The sequence below is a fragment of the Bos mutus genome, chromosome 9 (assembly GCF_027580195.1).
Source record: "Bos mutus isolate GX-2022 chromosome 9, NWIPB_WYAK_1.1, whole genome shotgun sequence".
Classification (NCBI taxonomy): Eukaryota; Metazoa; Chordata; class Mammalia; order Artiodactyla; family Bovidae; genus Bos; species Bos mutus.
The window spans coordinates 95,240,899-95,259,624 of NC_091625.1; the positions used below are offsets into that span (position 1 = coordinate 95,240,899).

Consider the following 18,726-nt stretch of genomic DNA (forward strand, 5'->3'; position numbering starts at 1 on the left):
TGTTGGAAAAGTCAGTTGGGCATTCCTAGGGCAGGATTGGCCTGGCATCCTGTGGGCTTTACAGGGTCTCCATGTGGTGGCACAGGCAGCCATGAGCCGGACATGGCACCGAAGCCTCAAAATAGATGCCAGGCTTTTTCCAGCTAGTAGAGACTACCTATCTGTCTGCTCCAAAGCCACATAAAACCACTAGGGATTGCAGGAGAGACTGGAGAAATCTGAGTGGTGCATATTTTGTGAAGGCTGGCTTCAGTATTAGCAGCAAGACCCAGAGCTAGAGGCTTGACACCTCATTCGTTCATCCAGCCATTCCGGGGCCTACCCCTAGCCCTGAGTGGTTGTGCTGTGCAGGTTACGTGGTGGTTTCGGGGAGTCGGGCCAAGTTATATCCAGAGCATCAGCAGGAGAGCCGGGTCCCCACCTTTGCGTATCTGACACGGCAGGCGAGTGCTGTGCAAGCGGGGACTGCTCACTGCCTGGAGGTCTTTCCTAGACACCACACATTAAAGTGTCCTTTGGTGTCGACGAGTTTTTCATCTGACTGGTTCTGTTAACTTTTTGTTTCCTTAGTAGTGAAGCCCTGGCTCACTTGAGCATAGCAGAAGGATTTTTTTTTTTTTTTTTGGCTTCCTAAACTTGAGCAAATGTTGGCACTGAGGTCAGGGGTAGGCCCCAATCCTAGCCTGAATGGACAGCTCAGGACTCCACCCACTAGTTTTGGAATGTTCACCAAATAAAAAGTGCTGCATTTGCCATCGTGAAGATCTACGTGATCACCTAGGAGGAGGTGTCACTGGACACTAGCTCATCCTGGCCAGGAGGATGGGGTGACGTGAATTCCCAGGGATGTCGGAGTGGCCTGTTGTGTTCAAGGATGCTGGTCTCCTTACTTTATCCTGCGTAGGATTTTAATTCCACTGGTAATGGAGATGCCACGGAAAGCGTGGTACTGCAGGGAATGGCCAGATCTTAAGGAAACTTGGAGAAAAATGGGCCTGTGGTCCCATCAGCAGAAACCCTGCCCTCGGAGTCATTCATCAAACATGTCCCCTTGGGCATCTTCTAAGTCAGGCACCATCCTGGCACGGCCCCCCACAGTCCCCTACAGGGGCAGACGGTCCCCAGAGTGCATAGAGCTCGCTGTTGTGGAAGCAGCCGCAGGGGACAGAGAAGTGTCGGGGCAGGCGGCTCTCTGTTCTCTGGGAGGAGCCGCCAGTGTTGAATCTTGTACTTAGAGGAGCCCCCGGCGGGGTGGTGGGAATACGGAGGGGGAGGAGGTAGCCAGCCCAGAGGAGGTGGGAGCCGGACAGTAAAGAGGAACGAGGCTTTGGAGTCCTTCAGGACATTTCCATGGACCTTTGGGAGTCAGTTTCTGCCACATCACACTGAGGTCAGGAAGTGAGGGGAGTCGGTGGCTCTGATGAGCAGGGGTGGGACCTGGGGTCCCAAGGGTCCCTTGGATGGTGATGCTGCGCTCATTTTGGAAATTTTGTTTCTACTCTGTTCAATGATAAAGAAGTGCAGGAAGAAGTGTGCTTTTATACCACTGGGTCTCTATGATATTTCTATGAAAAAATGGTGAACTGAGGCATGCTCAGCTCTCAGGCGCTTTCTCAGCCCAGGGTCAGTGTCCCGTGGGCTCTGGGCTCTCTGCCCCTTCTCACCTATGTTAGTAAGAGCCCAGGGCTTGTCTGAGACCTGCCTAGCATTTGGGCCATGTCCTTGGGGTCATCTCACCCCACTGAGCTGGCTCCTCATCCATGAAAAGGAGATGATGAGAGTGGCTTATTGGTGGGGCTTTGTCGGGACTAAGTGAGGAACTGAGATAAAATGCTTAACCCGACCAGAGACTACACCCAGCGCACATGGGCCGGTGTTATAGTTTACTGCAGTGCAGCCTGTTCCCTGGAGGTCATCTCAGGCCACACTGACCTGGAGAGCACAGCAAGTCAAGAATCTGGGCATTCAGCAAATCAAGAACTTTGAGAATTACACTGCAGACATGCAGGAGAGTCCGTCGTGGGAAACTGGTCTTTTCTTGGTGGTTCCTGATAAATGGTGAGCCACTGCTTTGCACAGTTAGTTCTTTATACATGTTCCTGGATTGTGAAATTGAACAGTAAAAATTTTCTTTGTGGACATTTGGTGTGCTTGTCAGTAGCGCCAAGAGATTAACAGATCTGAAGGGACTCCAATGTTGAGACATTTAATGTTCTGGGAATCCAAGTGTTACAAGCTTGGTTCTTCCTTTTTGTAAAACATAACATTTCAGAATTTTCTGACAGAATAAGAAGTGACAGCCTCAGCCTAATACTGTACTCTGGTCACAGTGTGAATTTCATCTGCCCTATGTATGTATGTATGACTCAATGACATGAGTTTGAGTGAACTCTGGGAGATGGTGATGGACAGGGAGGCCTGGTGTGCTGCGATTCATGGGGTCACAAAGAGTCAGACACAACTGAGCGACTGAACTGATGAGTCCTTCTTAGGGGTGTGACTTTGGGCAAGTTAACCCATTTTTGTGGTTTTATGTCCTCATTTGTAAAATAAGAAAGTTCAAATTGGAAGAAAGCCAGAGTGCTACCTGGATCTCAGACTCAGTGATTCCACAGTACTTGAGAACTGTAGGTTTTAGTTTTTGTAGTTTATTTCCAAACAATGTTTTCAAGTTTACATTGGATATTAGTTGGCCCAATGCACAAGTTGGGAGGTGGGAGTGGGGGTGAATGGAAAGAACAATCTAGAAGTAAAGGATGAGTCTAGACTCCTCTGTTTGCTCTTAGCTCATCTTCAGAGACGCCGTTCTGAGGATTTTAGTTCAAAGGGCACAGCATCCCCCTTGGGCTGAGAGCCTGGTGTACTTGCTACTCTTTGTCTCTCTCCTCTCTATTTGATGATAAATAAAAACAGGGACCTCTCTGGAGGTAAAAAAAATATTTACCTCCAGTATTTAAGTCCAAGGGAATTACATGGAAAAATACACTATTCTTTTCCTTTTTTAAACATTGTTCATCTTTCTTTGACGCTGATGCCGTAGAAACCCACTTTTTCAGGAGTTGTACGTAAAAACCACTTCCACGTTTCCCGACATAAATTGTGTTCTTTTTGAGTTTAGTTCCTACAGTTCTTGGTCTCATCTGTAGTTGTCCTGAGTAAGTTAGAATGCCAATAAGATGAGAAGGGAAGGAGGTAAGGGGAGGGAGACATCGACAAGCAGGGGTGTGCTGTCCAGAGAACCAGTGGCGGAACCTCATCTCTTGCTTGTTGGCCCGCAGCCTCCGAGTCGGTGTACGTGGTCTCTCTGCAGTCCATGAACTCCCGGGGGCAGAGTCAGCCAGTCTACAGGGCTGCCCTAACGAAGCGGAAGATTTCAGGTACGTCTCCAGGGACGCATCTGGTCAAGCCGTGGTCTAGGGCTTGGCTGTTTTCCAATGATGCTGGCCGGGTGACGACGTACATGGATTTTATTGGGTATAACGGGAAACGGGGACAGACTTGGTCACACAGGGAGGCACGAGTGTTTCTTTTTTACTCAGAGGCTAGAGTGTTCCTGTGATGCAATCTATCCCTGTGTATATTTGAATGGCTTCAGATTTGTCATGATAGCCCCAAGCATTTATTCCATTTACAGGCACGGTCTGATCCACGCATAAATTGCCCTTGGTGATAGACTGGGAACAAAGAGACAGAGAAGGGTAGGTGTGGACGGGGCAGCACACAAGATATGCCCTCACACTTTATTTCAGCTAAAACTGCCTAAAAATGGCATTGAGAAGAGTGAGGGAAAATGTAAAACTGGCTTGCTGATAGCCTGATCATTGGTCACTTACTTAGGGATGGTTATTTCCACATCTGTTCATAGATGTTTTTTATGTCAGTCATATAGTAACAAATTACATATGCCTTTTCTGGATCACGTGCCTTAAAGAGGCAACCTATGACATAATGATATTTGTGAATTCACAATTTATTTAAATAATATATTTCTATGGTATACTCTTATATTGATAGTTACTGTAATTGTACATTGTATAACAAAAGTTACATATGTATGATGTTTCACTTTTAAAAAATTCTTTAATTGCTGCTCTAGAAGAAGTCCCTGTATCACTTTCCTAAAGGCTAGGTAGTTAGCTTCCCCTACTTGTAGTAAAAGCCACAACCTTTGGAAACATGATCTATGAAAGTTGAAAAGATAAAACATATGAAAAAAACTGCAAAACTCCAAGAGACTAAGAAAAGCAAAACTGAAGACATCTTGTGAGTCTCAGTGTTACAGACCCCACATAAACTTTATGACTTTACTGTAGTCCACTGGAAACTGTCAAACTGAATTCTCTTTTCTATCTGAATATAACATTTAATCCGCTTTGGAATCATATATTCTAAATTGCGAGGACACCAAACTCAATGTGATTTGTGCAATTGTTGAGCTAGAATTCTTATTTCATGCCATAATCACCTAGGAAATGCTCTGAATTGAACTTTTCTTCCCCAAACTTTTGCTTCCTGTAAAAACAGTATTATTTCCCAGAAACTCAGAGTGTATACTGAGAAAGCTCTGAGTGACTTGGACTATCTCTGACCAAGGCAAAGCATCTCCTTTTGCACGACTGTCCTTATGTGGATTGGGTTAGGCAGCTTAGAATGTGTTTAAGAAGAGAAAGAATGGAGATTTTTGGTTTTCTGTGTTGACCAATCAAATAATTGCTTGACTTCCTATTCATTTTATTTTATCTAAATCAAGCATAAACAATTTAAAATCTAGGCTCTGGGGGCCAGCGGGATTCAGGGCAGAGCCTATTGTAGGGACAGCCTTTCCACACACCCCATTGTCGTTGCAGAAGAGGATGAACTGGACGTACCTGAAGACATCAATGTCCGGGTTATGTCGTCCCAGTCTGTGCTGGTAGCCTGGGTGGATCCTGTTTTGGAAAAACAGAAGAAAGTTGTTGCATCAAGGTACTTTTCCTTCTTTCTTTGTCTTTACTTTCTGTATGAGAGACATGGTTTTTCTGGCCCTGAAGAGACACATATTTATTTGAACGATTGTATTTTCAGACATACGTGAAGACCGACCTCTTTTGTAGCTGACAGGTAGACTGTTCTAGGACAATCTAGGTGATTCTGTGGGTGGTACACACTCCCACAGATTAGATGTGGGTAAGACACACAGTGGGCCCTCACATCTCATCTGTTCATAGTCTGATCTTGTGTCTGGGATTTTCCTAGATTCTGCTTCATTCTTTGCCCCAAGTTTTGCCTTGTCTCTTGAATGTTCTGTTCAGGCACAGAGGACATGGGTCCATCTTAGGAAGAAGAGCCTTATCGTCTTCCTGGTATTTGGAGATAGTGGCCGCAGGAAGGGTCATGTATAGACTGGTGTGCATATGTCTAATGTCTTGTGCAGAGTGACTCCTCTTGAAATAGTCTTCAAACGCTGCATGGCTTCCCATCCAGCTCATCTATGCATATGCAACAAAATGTGCTTTATTTTGTCTTAACCCATGATTTTATGCTCTTCTGGTTTTTATGGTCATTTGCAATAGTAATGGAGGAAAAACCAGTCATGAGGTTAAAATAATTTTTGTGTTAAAAAGGCCACTGTTATTGTTTGGTCCTTAAGTCATGTCCAACTCTTTGTGACCCCACTGACTGCAGCACACCAGGCTTCCCTGTCTATCACCATCTCCTGGAGCTTGCTCACACTCATGTCCATTGAGTCAGTGATGCTATCCAACCATCTCTTCCTCTGTCGACCCCTTCTCCTCCTGCCTTCAGTCCTTCCCAGCATCAGGGTCTTTTCTAATGAGTTGACTCTTCTCATCAGGTGGCCAAAGTATTGGAGCTTCAGTTTCAGCATCAGTCCTTTAAATGAATATTCAGGGTTGATTTCCATTAGGATTGACTGTTTTCATCTCCTTGCTGTCCAAGGGACTCTCAGAAGTCTTCTCCAGCACCATTGTTCAAAAGCATCAGTTCTTCAGCACTCAGCCTTCTTTATGGCCCAACTCTTACATCCCTACAGGACTACCAGAAAAACCATAGCTCTGACTATACAGACCTTTGTCAGCAAAGTGGCCACTGGTGAATGCCATTTCTAGTTAGTGGTAGACCAGTAGTCATAAAAATGTGCATTAAATGGCTAACACACAGCCAAGAGAAAGCACACAGCCAAGAGAAAGCCAAAGACTTGGTGGTCTAGTCATTATATATTATTTTTTTAACCTATTTGCAACCAGGAAAAGTGAATATACTTTAGAAAATGAATGGAATATAATGCTGAGTGTGTGTATATATATATATGTATATATATGGTATATAGATGTAATTCTACATTATATATATATATATATATATATATATTATTTGTTCTAGCTAGAGCTTCTGTCACTGTCTGCTAGTAAAAAAAGACATCTGCTTCTTGTCAGAGACCTCAGAAGATGCATAAGTGGTTCTCTCCCAAGCCATAGGGCCTCCCCCAGCAGGAAGTGTTCCTGATCAACACGGACTTTGGTTTCCAACATCCTGATGAAAACAAAAGAAGACTTGAGTTTTCTTAGTAGAACTCTTACTGCTAATTGGTGAGCTGTGTCTGCAACTGAGGGCTTCCCTGGTAGCTCAACTGGTAAAGAATCTGCCTGTAATGCGGGAGACCTGGGTTCAGTCCCTGGATTGGGAAGATTCCCCCGGAGGGAAAGGCTACCCACTCCAGTATTCTGGCCTGGAGAATTCCATGGACTGTATAGTCCATGGGGTTGCAAAGAGTTGGGCACGACAGTCTTATCATAACTAATGAAATACCATAATGAGTAGCACACTGTTAAGGCATCAAACGCCGTCTACCGTAAGGTGGCCACAAAGAAAACGTCTGAGAAAAGTGACTCAATGGACATGAATTTGAGCAAACTCCAGGAGACAGTGAAGGACAGGGAAGCCTGGTGCTCTGTAGTCCACGGGGTTGCAAAGTGTCGGACATGACTGAGCAACTGAACAACAATAAATGGTGTTTGTAACTTGTAACGTCGAGTGTTGAGGGTGTCTTCTGCCTGGGCCTGTCAAATATGACTGTGTTGGGTCTATGGTACTCCTCTGCCTGATAAGCACACAGCAGAGTTCCTCTGATAAGCCTCTCTCTCCTGCTGTTTGTTGTATGTTTTTGTTCCATCTCATAGTAATAAGTCTACTCAGAACTACAGGCTGCCTTTCCTTACAGAACTCACAGAAAACACACCTGCTTTGTGTTTAGTGCTTAGTGAGTCTTCTTGTCTTTGTTTGCTGGAGAGCCAAGGTGCTTTGGGCTGGATCTGGTTCTTAATATTTCCCATTCCACAGAGCACATACACACCCCTGCCACACACACACACACACACCCCACATAACACATACACAGGCAACACATACACACACACCACATATACACACAGACACCATGTATACACACACACACCATGTACACACACACCACACACACATACACCACACAGAGACACACACCACATACACACACACACACCATATATACACACAGACACCACATACATGCCCCTGCCACATACGCACACACACAGACACACACCAGATACACATGCACAGACAATACATACACACACACTACATACACACACACCACGTACACACACACACACCACACAGAGACACACATCGTGTACACACACACCATATACACATATATCACGTACACACACACACACACACACACTCGTACACACCCCCACACCTCACTCCCACATACCACGCACATGTACACACACACATACACACCAACACACACATACACCACGTACACACACCCCCCACACACACCCCTAATAAGGCACTTGCCTCATAAAAAGTGTCCCCCCCTTATCCCTCCCTTTTAATTTCTGCTTGACATTTTGAGCAATAAAATGTTTTGGTCTTGAAAAGACACTAAGCTCTGTCTTTCCTGGGCTACTTTAGACACACCTCCCTGGAACATAAGTAGATTCTTTGAACTAATAACAAAATCACAAGTTTAGAACTTTCTCTTCTTGATTTCACCACTTACCTCCAGAAGTCATCACTTACGGGGAAGGGAGAACATCAAGGACGCCAGTGTCCCCCTGCAGAGAACCGGTCAGCTGGGTGTGTCGCTGCTTTGTGTTTTCTTACAGACAGTACACCGTGCGCTACCGAGAGAAGGGGGAGTCGGCGAGATGGGATTACAAGCAGGTCTCCAACAGACGCGTGCTGGTCGAGAACCTGAGTCCAGACACCATGTATGAATTTGCAGTGCGCATTTCCCAGGGCGAACGAGATGGCAGGTGGAGCACATCTGTCTTCCAGAGAACACCGGAGTCTGGTCTGTATTCAGCATGGCCTTTGCACTTGCAACTTGGGAATTACCCCTAAAAGGAGATTTAAAGACACTTCAGGGAGCCATAGTGATAATGGCCAGGAGAGGCATTTTGCAAAGTAGCATTACCCCTAAATCTCGTGAGAAGCTTCCTTGGGTCCATGCTTTAGCCTTTACTGGCTATTTTCCTGAGCATGTTTTTCTGACATGTGGAGTGCATTAAAACCATGCGGAGCCTTCATAAATCCCTGCTGTCTGTGTGAACGCCCCTGAGTAACAAATGCATGGCTCCAGAGTATTGGAGAGACTCTCTTAAGACTCAAGTTGTGCTTGATTCTGGGGGAGAAATTTGTTCTATATTCAAGGTTACAATTATTTTCTTTTAAATTACGTCTATTAAAAAAACCCAAAATTTTATCCAGAGGAAGTTGGAACTGGATTGTATTCTTCTTTGTATATTTCAATATTCACCAATGAGAGAAATTCTGAATTCCTAAAAACATTTCCCCATGTGTGTCTAACCTCCTTGCTCTATGAGTTGGTAAAGCTGACATAAACCACTAAATACACAAAGAGCAAGTGGAGAATTTTCTCTCATGTATAATAAAAATTAACACAGTAGCTCTGCAATGAAATATATGTATGCAGGGACCATATGTCATTTTTAGAACAGCCATAAGGGCCTTTTTAAACCTTGGATTCTTGTCCTTTTGTAGCTCCTACCTCAGCTCCTGAAAATTTAAATGTCTGGCCAGTCAATGGCAAGCCTACAGCCGTCACTGTAGCTTGGGATGCTCTGCCTGAGACCGAGGGGAAAGTGAAAGGTAGGAACCTCATGACTGAGAGTATAAGGCACACGTACGTGGGAGTGAAATACCCAAAGAGAACTGTGTGCGTTGACCCTGATAAACACGGGTTCTAATCGCAGGCTTGGCAACTGCAAAAGCAACAGGGAAGTTAACAGACGGATTTGGAATGCCAACCCAGTGGACAAGGATATTTCAGCAGGGTTTTCACTGTCAGTCAGATCAGGGTCATCACGCAGATGACTTTCCATCACCCCGTTTGCAGGGATTTTGATGCTACTATCAAGAGGGCTGTTGTTAATTGTATGGATGTGACATCATAACCTTTAACCAAAGTGACCCCTTGTTTTTCATCCTATGGATCTTTTCACTGTGCCAGTTAAGATCATGGCAGGTCAGGCTGAGCAGGAACCCCATGGGATCATAAATGTCTTGAATGCACTACAAATATTTGTTGTTATTGTTCAGTCGCTCAGTCGTGTCCGACTCTTTGCAGCCCCATGGACTGCAGCATGCCAGGCTTCCCCGTCCTTCACCATCTCCTGGAGTTTGCTCAAATTCATTTCCATTGAGTCTGTGATAACATCCAACCATCTCCTCCTCAGTTGCTCCTTTCTCCTTGAAAATTAAAATATTATATAGATTTTTTCCCCCTATTTGTCAACATTTTGAACAATTGAATTTTGGGGAGGTGGGATTTGAAGAAAAATGACCTTAAAACGGGAAAAAAAAATACTGTAGATTTAAAAAAATGAAAATAGAATAAAATAGTCACAACTAGATAAATTTTAAAATAGTCTGTTGAGAACATTAAATAAAAGCACAAGTAATTTCTTTTTAATGTAAAAACATTCAGAAACCTTTTGGAAATCTACTTGGAGACATTTAAAAGAGCGGTATTAAGGGTTAGGCTTCCCAGGTGGCTCAGCAGTAAAGAACCTGCCTGCCAATGCAGCAGACACGGGTTCAGTCCCGGGGTCAGGAAGCTCCTCTGAAGAAGGAAATGGCACCCCACTCTAGTATTCTTGCCTGGGAAATCCCATGGACAGAGGAGCCTGGCAGGTTACAGTCCATGGGGTCGCAAAGAGTCAGACACGACTTAGCAATTAAACGACAATTGAGGGTTAGGTTTCGACTATGCAAATGTACTCTAAGGGTACTTTTTTTATTGTCGCTTGATTTTGGAAGAAAACTTGAATATGCAAAGTTTGTGTAAGCTGAAAGAAATTCAGCAAATTATCACTGATCTCCTTTGAGAATTTCTTAATTAAAGAAAATGGATGGTTCTCTTTTGTATTCAACCTTAAGTTATCTTTGGTAATCTATAAGGATATCTTTTCATGAGACAGTAAAAATTACAGAAGATAGAAGAAAGTATTTTCTAAAATTCAATGCTTTCTTTCTAGGTTTTTAAAGAATATACTGCACTATTCTTGCTCATTTATTTATTTTTTTTGGAATAAATCAGAAACAAATGAAGAAATAGTTGGCCCCTTTTAATCATTCTTTTTATGACAATTTGAACATTGGCTTCTGCATTATTATCATGATGCTGAAAAGACTTCTGAAACCTGAATAAAAACATTTTTTATCTGACTACCATTTTTAGTTATTAAAAAAAGTCAATTATTGTTCCTCGGTGACCTTATTACCATGCTCCTTACTTTATTCACCCATTCCCACATCTTACTTTACATTTTAGCTCTTTGGCAAAAGAAACTCCCTAGTAGTCAATTAAATATTGCCAGAAGTAATAATAGCTACTGAGGTTTTATGTCCAAAAGAACTCATGTACCTCACTAACCTAAAGGTGTAGTGGTGGAATTGTAAATTCACAATTATCCTGGGGCATATTTTACATCTGAGAAAAAGAAAATATAATAAAAGAATATACTTTGACATGGTCAAATTTTTTCCAGATGAATTGAATCCATAAAAACAATCTAAATTACAAAATTTTATAGACAGTGGGTTTTTTAAATTCTTACTTTTGACCACCACAAATGACTAGTTTGTTCATTTTCGACAAGAAAAGAATGCTGGTTTATTTTTTTCAGACAAATGCTGAAAAGGATTTTTGGATGAAAGTTTTTTAACTAATGTACTTTTGAAAGATTAGAGCTTAGGGAAAAAAGGAAAGCTCATCCATGCTTCCCTAAGAAGTATGATGGTTGCATGGTTATTGTGTAATTCACCCCACCCCCCTCCACCCCCGCCCCTTGGTTAGCTCCTACTCATATTAACTCAGTAAGTTATAAATCTTGTTATTGGCAGGAAAATATTCATGACAGTTTTTAGTTGAGGATGGAAATTACGCTTCAAAACCTTGTTGTTATTCAGTCACTAAGTCGTGTCCGACTCTTTGCGACCCCATGGACTGCAGCAGGCCAGGCTTCCCAGTCCTTCACTGTCTCCCTGAGTTTGCTCAAACTGATGTCCTTTGAGTCAGTGATGCCATCCAACCATGGGACTGAAGCCTTGGCATGGATGGTTTCAAAACATGACTTCCTTATATTGCACTATTTCCATATAACCACAGAGATATATTAATTCCTTGGACTGAATTTGCTATGATTTTCAAAGCCCAAGGCATAATATGTTTGCAGATATAGGCAAACATTAAACATCACATAAGTCTATGTATGACTCAGCAACTTGTCCTTACAGTTTTAAAAACTGAAAAATCCTTTTCCGAATATATTAAGAACTTCCCTAATTATTATAAAAGTGAAATTATATTTCAAATATGGAATTTATCTGGCTTAATGTACAAATACAAACAGCCCTGATTCATAAAACGGAACTCTTAGAGGTGTCAGCAGCTGTTCAGAATCAGTTCCTAGAAATTGTCTTTCTTTTTCCCTGCCCTGATTTCTTCTATTCTGGCTATATTCTGTCATGGTAAATTAGTAAATAAATGCAATGAGGAAAAAACCCAAACACAGTGTAAATATTTTTGGTACGTTGTGTGAAGACTGGCCTCCTGGGGTCCATATGCTGAGTTTGCAGTAATGGAAAATTGCCAGCTGATTGACTGTCTGGTGGCCTGATTGAGTCACCGGTTCACCTCTTACTGTGTCTTTATGCTCCAGCTGCTGACTTGGCATGCATAGCTAGAGTATTAATTTTAGTAATGCGCATTCTAATTCATCCTGCCCGTACAGTCTGTCTGCTGGACACAGGACTGTTTTCAGTTTCCTCCTTCCAACCGTCTGCCAAATCATTTCAGAGTACATTCTTTCATACGCCCCGGCTCTCAAACCATTTGGAGCGAAGTCCCTCACCTACCCTGGAGAGACGACGTCTGCCCGGGTAGAAGGTCTGCAGCCTGGGGAACGCTATCTTTTCAAAATCCGGGCCGCCAACAGGAGAGGAATGGGGCCTCATTCCAAAGCCTTCATTGTTGCTCTGCCACCAAGTAAGCATGGTGTGTTTGTGGCTCTCTTTCTCTCTCTCTTCATTACTCCTAATTGTGGTGTGTTATTTTGAATCATTCTCATGGGTTTAGAACTGCTCTGTTGATGAATTGCGGGGTTAAAGTGCTATTCTGATGTCTAAAATATTTTTGTGGTCCCTTCCGAAATTGGTCTCCCCAAACCCTAAAATGATATTGATTGCTAATGACATTAATTGTTATTATGATGTTAATTACATATTATGTGATTAATGGATACATCCGTGATTAATCTTATATCATTGTGTAATTTGGGGTTTATGATGACAGGGAAAGAACATTTTACAGGCATAATGGGACATTTTTAGTCGGTCCCATTTCAGTGAATAAATAGCACATAAAATTTTTATAGTTTGTATTCCATGGTTTTGGAGTGCAGCAGTACCCAGAAGAATTTCAGTTACCTTGTTTATCTGCTCAGTATCAAAACCCAGCAGGTCAATAAAGTCCAAAACTGGAGTGGGCTGTATTTTCCTTCCTGCTTCTCTGAGTTTGCAACAGATGTTGGTAGCTCTCTCCTTCATTATATGCTGTGAGGATCCATAGTCTACTGCAATTCTGTCTTCAAACAGCTGAAATAAATGAAGTTTGCTCTCTCTGGATTCCCCAGCACTATCTATATAAATCTTTCTCCCCTGACAGCATCCTTTTCCTGCATTCAACCCTGGTCTCCAAAAAGAGTAAATTGTAGGGTTCACATAATATAATGTTTTGCCTATCCCAGGGGTCTTTTTATTTTAAGCTTTATTGTGGGATTACAAATGTATCCATCATTAAAGGGATTTTAAGTCATAAAAAAGCAAGTAAAGACATGTTATGAGGAATAGGGAAGTCTTTGTAATGCCTCAAAAATGACAAATGTGTAACTCACCCCAGTCATTTGCAAATCACACACAACACATCTGCATATAACTTTAAGTACAGATCATTGAACATTCTGTGCCAGGCTTATGTGTATTTCTTGCCCACATTGTAAGGAACAGCTATAATGCATTTGTAATATCTTGACAGTTATATTAAGAGTTGACTCATTGAAAAAGACTCTAATGCTGGGAGGGATTGGGGGCAGGAGGAGAAGGGGACGACAGAGGATGAGATGGCTGGATGGCATCACTGACTCGACGGACATGAGTTTGAGTGAACTCCGGGAGTTGGTGATGGACAGGGAGGCCTGGCATGCTGCGATTCATGGGGTCACAAAGAGTCGGACATGACTGAGCGACTGATCTGATCTGATATAAGATTTTGTACTTATGAACTCAATGGATTGGTTCAATGCACTCATTTCAGAATTCCTTCAAATAAGCTGTGGCATAGCCTGATTCAATTTATAGAAACTCAGCACACATATTCTCTAGGACTATATTGCTTAAAGCAAAATAGAACTTTAAAAGTTATCGAGGCTTCCCTCGTGGCTCAGACTGTAAAGAATCTTCCTGCAATGTGGGAGACCTGGGTTTGATCCCTAGGTTGGGAAGATCCCCTGGAAAAGGGCATGGCAATAAAAGGACTATATTGCTTAAAGCAAACTAGAACTTTAAAGGAGATTGCTATAGTTGAGAAAACAAGTGTCTAGTGTCTAAAGGAGGAGAAGTTATCAGTTTTATTACTAGTGTTCGGCACCTCCATACTGCCATCTTAATAATTTTTCATCACACATCTTTCAGATTGCTTCTTTGACAGCAAATTCTTTAAAATCTGTTACAGCCCCTACCAGTGAGTCTGAAGTTCAACAGAAAACAGACACGGAAGATCAGCACAAACCTGAAAAGCCTGAGCCTTCCTCATCTCCTAAAGCGCCAGCTCCCTCAAAACATACTCACTTGCCTGTTTCTCCCCAAGGGAGAAATGTCAAGAGCCCGCTTCTCGACTTAAAGAACAAAATATTAGCTAACGGTGGACTGCTCAGAAAAGCCCAGCTTCCCCCTAGGAAGAATGGAGGTTCGGGTCTTCAGTCCACAGAAATCACTGACGAAGAGGAGCCGGATTCCCGCGGGGACCCACCAACCTCGCCCCCAGAGACCCAAGGCCAGAAGTCCCAGCAGAGGCCACCAAGTAGACCTGTCCACCCGTTCCTTGCCGCTGGGAGGACTCCAGTGAGAGCCCGCACTCCCATGCTGCCGCGAAAGGAAGCCGTGGACCAGCGCGTCTCCTCGCCCACCTCCCACCCTCGTCCGGGGGCGCCCCCCTCCGCATCTGCATCTTTTTCTGCCTCCCGTCCACCCCCTGAGAGCAGCACTCACCGCCTTTCTGGGGGACCCTCCACCAGCCGGCCTTCCAGCTCTACTGACAATGACTCAGTGGGTCTAGAGGAGGAGGAAACCACCTCTCGCTCTCCGCCCCGCAAGGATGCCCTGTCGGAACACCTGCCTGGCAAGAGCGCGGCGCACGCTCGGCCGGCCCTGTCGTCCGGCCGCCACCCGGCCTGGAGTGCCCTGCGCGACCGAAGCGCGGCGCACCATGGCACAAGACCAGCCCTGCCTGCCCGGAGGGCACCCCACTCAGAGGATAGGGAGGAAGGTTCCAGGGCCTCAGCCCCACCCTCGAGACTTTCTCCATCTCCTGGGGGGTCATCTCGGCTCCTGATCACCGAACCACAGCCCGGGTCTCCGCTCTCCCGCGGCTGGAAGGATGGTCAGGATGCGCCGGCCGCCAGGTCCAACGCGCCGTCAGGGTCCACCCGGCCGTCCTCGAGGACACAGGCCTCTGAGGGAGCAGGCGACTCCGATGGCGATGGTGAGAGTGATACGGAAGAGCGAGGGAGGCCGGCTGCAGCCACGGCCCCAACATTTAGGTCCCGGTTGCCCGCAGGCCCGCCGGTCTCTGGACACTTCAGTTCGCTCAGAAACAGACCCTTCGCTGCCCACGGCAGATATCCACACAGGTTTGGCAATGGCCGGGGACCCCGGTTGCACCCCTCCAGCTCCCCTCCGTCCACCGCTTCCCCCCGGGTTCACCCGAGGGTGGATTCTCACCCAGCTTCTGACCATCGGCGCGGCCCCGGAGGCCAAGAAGACAGCGAAGAGGAGGCTGAAGACGAAAAGCCACTTCCTGCCACCGTGGTGAACCATCACGTGTCTTCCTCCTCCAGGCAGCCTGCCTCCCGGGGCGCGGACCATCTGAGAAGAGGCCCCCAGAGAGGGGCGAGCCTGCAGCGGAAGGAGCCCCTCCCAGAGAACCCCAAATCCACCGGCACTTGGGCTGGGGTGCCCCCTCAGGCCAAACCTCCGTCCTCTAAGGCTCAGGATACGCAGCAGAGCACAGACGCTGGTGCGGAGGGCGGGTCTCCCAAAACGCAGCTGGGTGGCCGGCCACCTGCGCCACGGTCCCCACACCACCAGGGGCCCACGGGGCCCCAAAGGATGGGTGCCGGGTCCGCTGCTCTGGAAAAGTCACCCTCCTCGGCCGTCCCGGCGTCCCAGCCACAACCCCACGGCCCACGGAGCAAGGAAGTGGGGCGTCCGCCTTCCAGACCCCAGCCTGCGTTCCCCTCCGAGGCTGGCCGTCCGCACCCCACGTCGCAGGAAAGCGCCTCCTTCTCAGACTCTTACTCGTCCAGAGGCGGACAGTCCTCCCGCGCGGCGTCTCCCCAGAATCTGGACGACGACAGCGCAGAAGCGGGGACCGGGGGCGTCCGAGCACCCGCGTACTCGGCCGGTGCCAAGGACGCCACCCCATCGCTTCCCAAGCACCGCCAGGTGGACGCTCAGGCAGGAAGCGCGGGCGATGGTCACCTGCGCAGGCCCGCGGGCAGGCCCGGCAGCCTGCACCCCCACGCCCGCACCAGGGTCCCGGGCAGAGTAGGCCCCCAGTGGGCGGGCAGGAAGGATGGGGCGTCCCAGGCCTCGCCAGCCAAAAGGGAGCCCCTGCCGTCCAAATCGCAGCAGTCAGTGTCAGCCGAGGAGGAGAATGAAGACGTGATGTTCTTTAAGGGAGGAAAGGACAAGGACCCGCAGTCTTCCTCTGCTCCTAAGTGGCCCTCCTCCTTCAGCCCCAGGGGCAGCAAACACGTGGACGGGACCCTCGCTAAGGGGGAGACGGAGCCAGTCATTGTGCTGGCGCCCCCCAGAGTGGGCTCCCCGCACGACGAGAACGCCACCCCGGTGAAGCGGCCTCTTTCTCCACCTGCAGGCAGCTCCCCGAGAGCCTCGCACCTCCCGCCCAGACAGCCCGCTCGCAGCCCCGCCGCCACCCCGAGCCCCACGGTGGGCACCCCCGCGCCGCCGCGGTTCACCACGCGCGCGCCCGCCCCGTCCGCCCCCACCACCCCGATGCTCTCCTTGCGCCAGCGGATGATGAACTCCAGGTTCCGGAACCCGTTCTCGCGCGCGCCGGTGAGACCCCCTTCGAGACCAGGTGAGTTGTTTTTACCCGAAAGTTGTCTTGACAGTTCTCAGCAGGGTTCGTAGCAATTCCTAGAACCTTTTATCTTACTGACCATCTGCTCAGTCTAAGCACTGGGTTAGGAGCTTTGAGATGTAAACACGATCTTATCCTGGTAACCATCTCCTGGATTTGCATCGCTTCCCCGGTCTTCAGATGAGGAAGCCGGGGTTTAGGGGTCTGAGTGGCTTGCTGGAGGTCAGACAGCTAGGAGGTGGCTGAGCGGCTGTTTCAATCCCAACACCGACTCCACAACCCTCTGGTAGGTGTGTGTGTGCCTGCTCAGTCGTGGCCGACTCTTTCCTGCCTGGTGAACGGTAGCCCGCCAGGGTCCTCTGTCCATGGGATTCTCCAGGCAAGAATCCTGCAGTGGGTTGTCATTGGTGTCCCATCGCGCTTCTTTGAGTTCCTTAAGATCTAAATCTGTGAACGTGTGTCACAGCCATGATGCCATACTCAGGTTCCTATGTTTTAGGTTGTTCTTGTCCCAGGGGGTATTAGGGAATCCACAGGAAGGATTAGTTCCTGTGGAGGCTGGAACTTGTTCTGGTTATTCTGCATATAAACCTCTCAGCTAAAAATATCTGGGGACAAACTCAAATGTCTTGGGTGAGGATTGCTAAGATGTTGCAATCAGTGAACCTTGTTTAAAACCTCCAGAAAAGACTGTGAAAAACGATGGTCGCACAGAGGAGTAACATGCTGATGTGTGACTTAGGTTTTGGACAGAATGTAGACAGCTGTGAGCTGGAGTCTATGTGGACCCAGGGCAGGAGCTAAGGTATTTACCTGAAACCTGCATTTGGTTAAGTGGTGCCTTGCGCTCCCCTTGCATGGATTTGGGGCATAATAGAACATTCTTGATTAATTGTATTAGTTGTTGTTAATCCATGCAATATACTGTTAATTTAGCTCAATGTAAAGCCCTAGAACAGTGCCCCCACAAGGAGGTCAGTTTTCCATTAAAATGGACTGTTTTATGCAAACCTAACACCCCAATAATAGATGTAAAAGTCACATTCCCTTGTATATAGTAAAAAAGTCAATAAATTCTTAATTTTCATTAACTGTTTGAGCGAGAGAAATGTCTCTGACCTGCAAATAGCTGTGGGGAAGCCCAGGCACTTTATCTGGTGGGCCAAGCTAGAGCAGATGTTTCCAGCAGAGGCCTCAACCAAGCTGCAGGTGATCAGAAAGGGCAGGAGGTGAAGAGACAGGGCAGGTGCAAGGAACAGCCAGATAGCAACTAAAGGGCCTGCTACCTCCTCTATGAGAAAATCCTTCTGTGGCCCCACTGAAGTCAGCGAGCTTTGAGTCAGGACTGTGTGTTTATACTTGGCGATGGATGATCTAGACCCGAGTCAGCTAGAGACGGTGGTTGCATTTAGTATAATCTGCGGAGGGGAGCAGCACAGTATCTCATAGACGTCAGAGAGAATTTTCCCTGTCCTTCCAACTCTCCCTCCCTCCACCTTCCAGCTGGCTAAAATACAGCTACAACTACTATGGTCTTAAACTTTACCTGGAAATTGTACTTAGGCCAAACCCTCTCATTCCCCCAATGTTGTAGAAAACTGTGACTGTACCATGCTCTTCACGGACATTCTTATTTGTCATGTAGAAGTCACAGTTTCAGTCAATCTTTAGCTGATGTATTTGAGCTATTGGTTCAAAATTCTGTTTAGTGTTTCGGTTTGAAATGATATGTTACTACTTATAGGGTGGTATGAAGCCAACTTTCC

General features: G+C 46.3%; 1 protein-coding gene across 1 annotated transcript in view; it reads left to right on the plus strand.

Annotated features, from left to right (window-relative positions):
- The window catches only part of FNDC1 (fibronectin type III domain containing 1), a 109,985-nt gene that overhangs the window by 52,495 nt on the left and 38,764 nt on the right, over positions 1 to 18,726 (plus strand). Inside the window, exons 6-11 of the mRNA XM_070376973.1 lie at positions 3,279 to 3,377; positions 4,848 to 4,965; positions 8,160 to 8,347; positions 9,058 to 9,165; positions 12,377 to 12,565; positions 14,309 to 16,957. Coding sequence (XP_070233074.1) covers positions 3,279 to 3,377; positions 4,848 to 4,965; positions 8,160 to 8,347; positions 9,058 to 9,165; positions 12,377 to 12,565; positions 14,309 to 16,957 — 3,351 coding nt within the window. The remainder of the gene's footprint in view (positions 1 to 3,278; positions 3,378 to 4,847; positions 4,966 to 8,159; positions 8,348 to 9,057; positions 9,166 to 12,376; positions 12,566 to 14,308; positions 16,958 to 18,726) is intronic.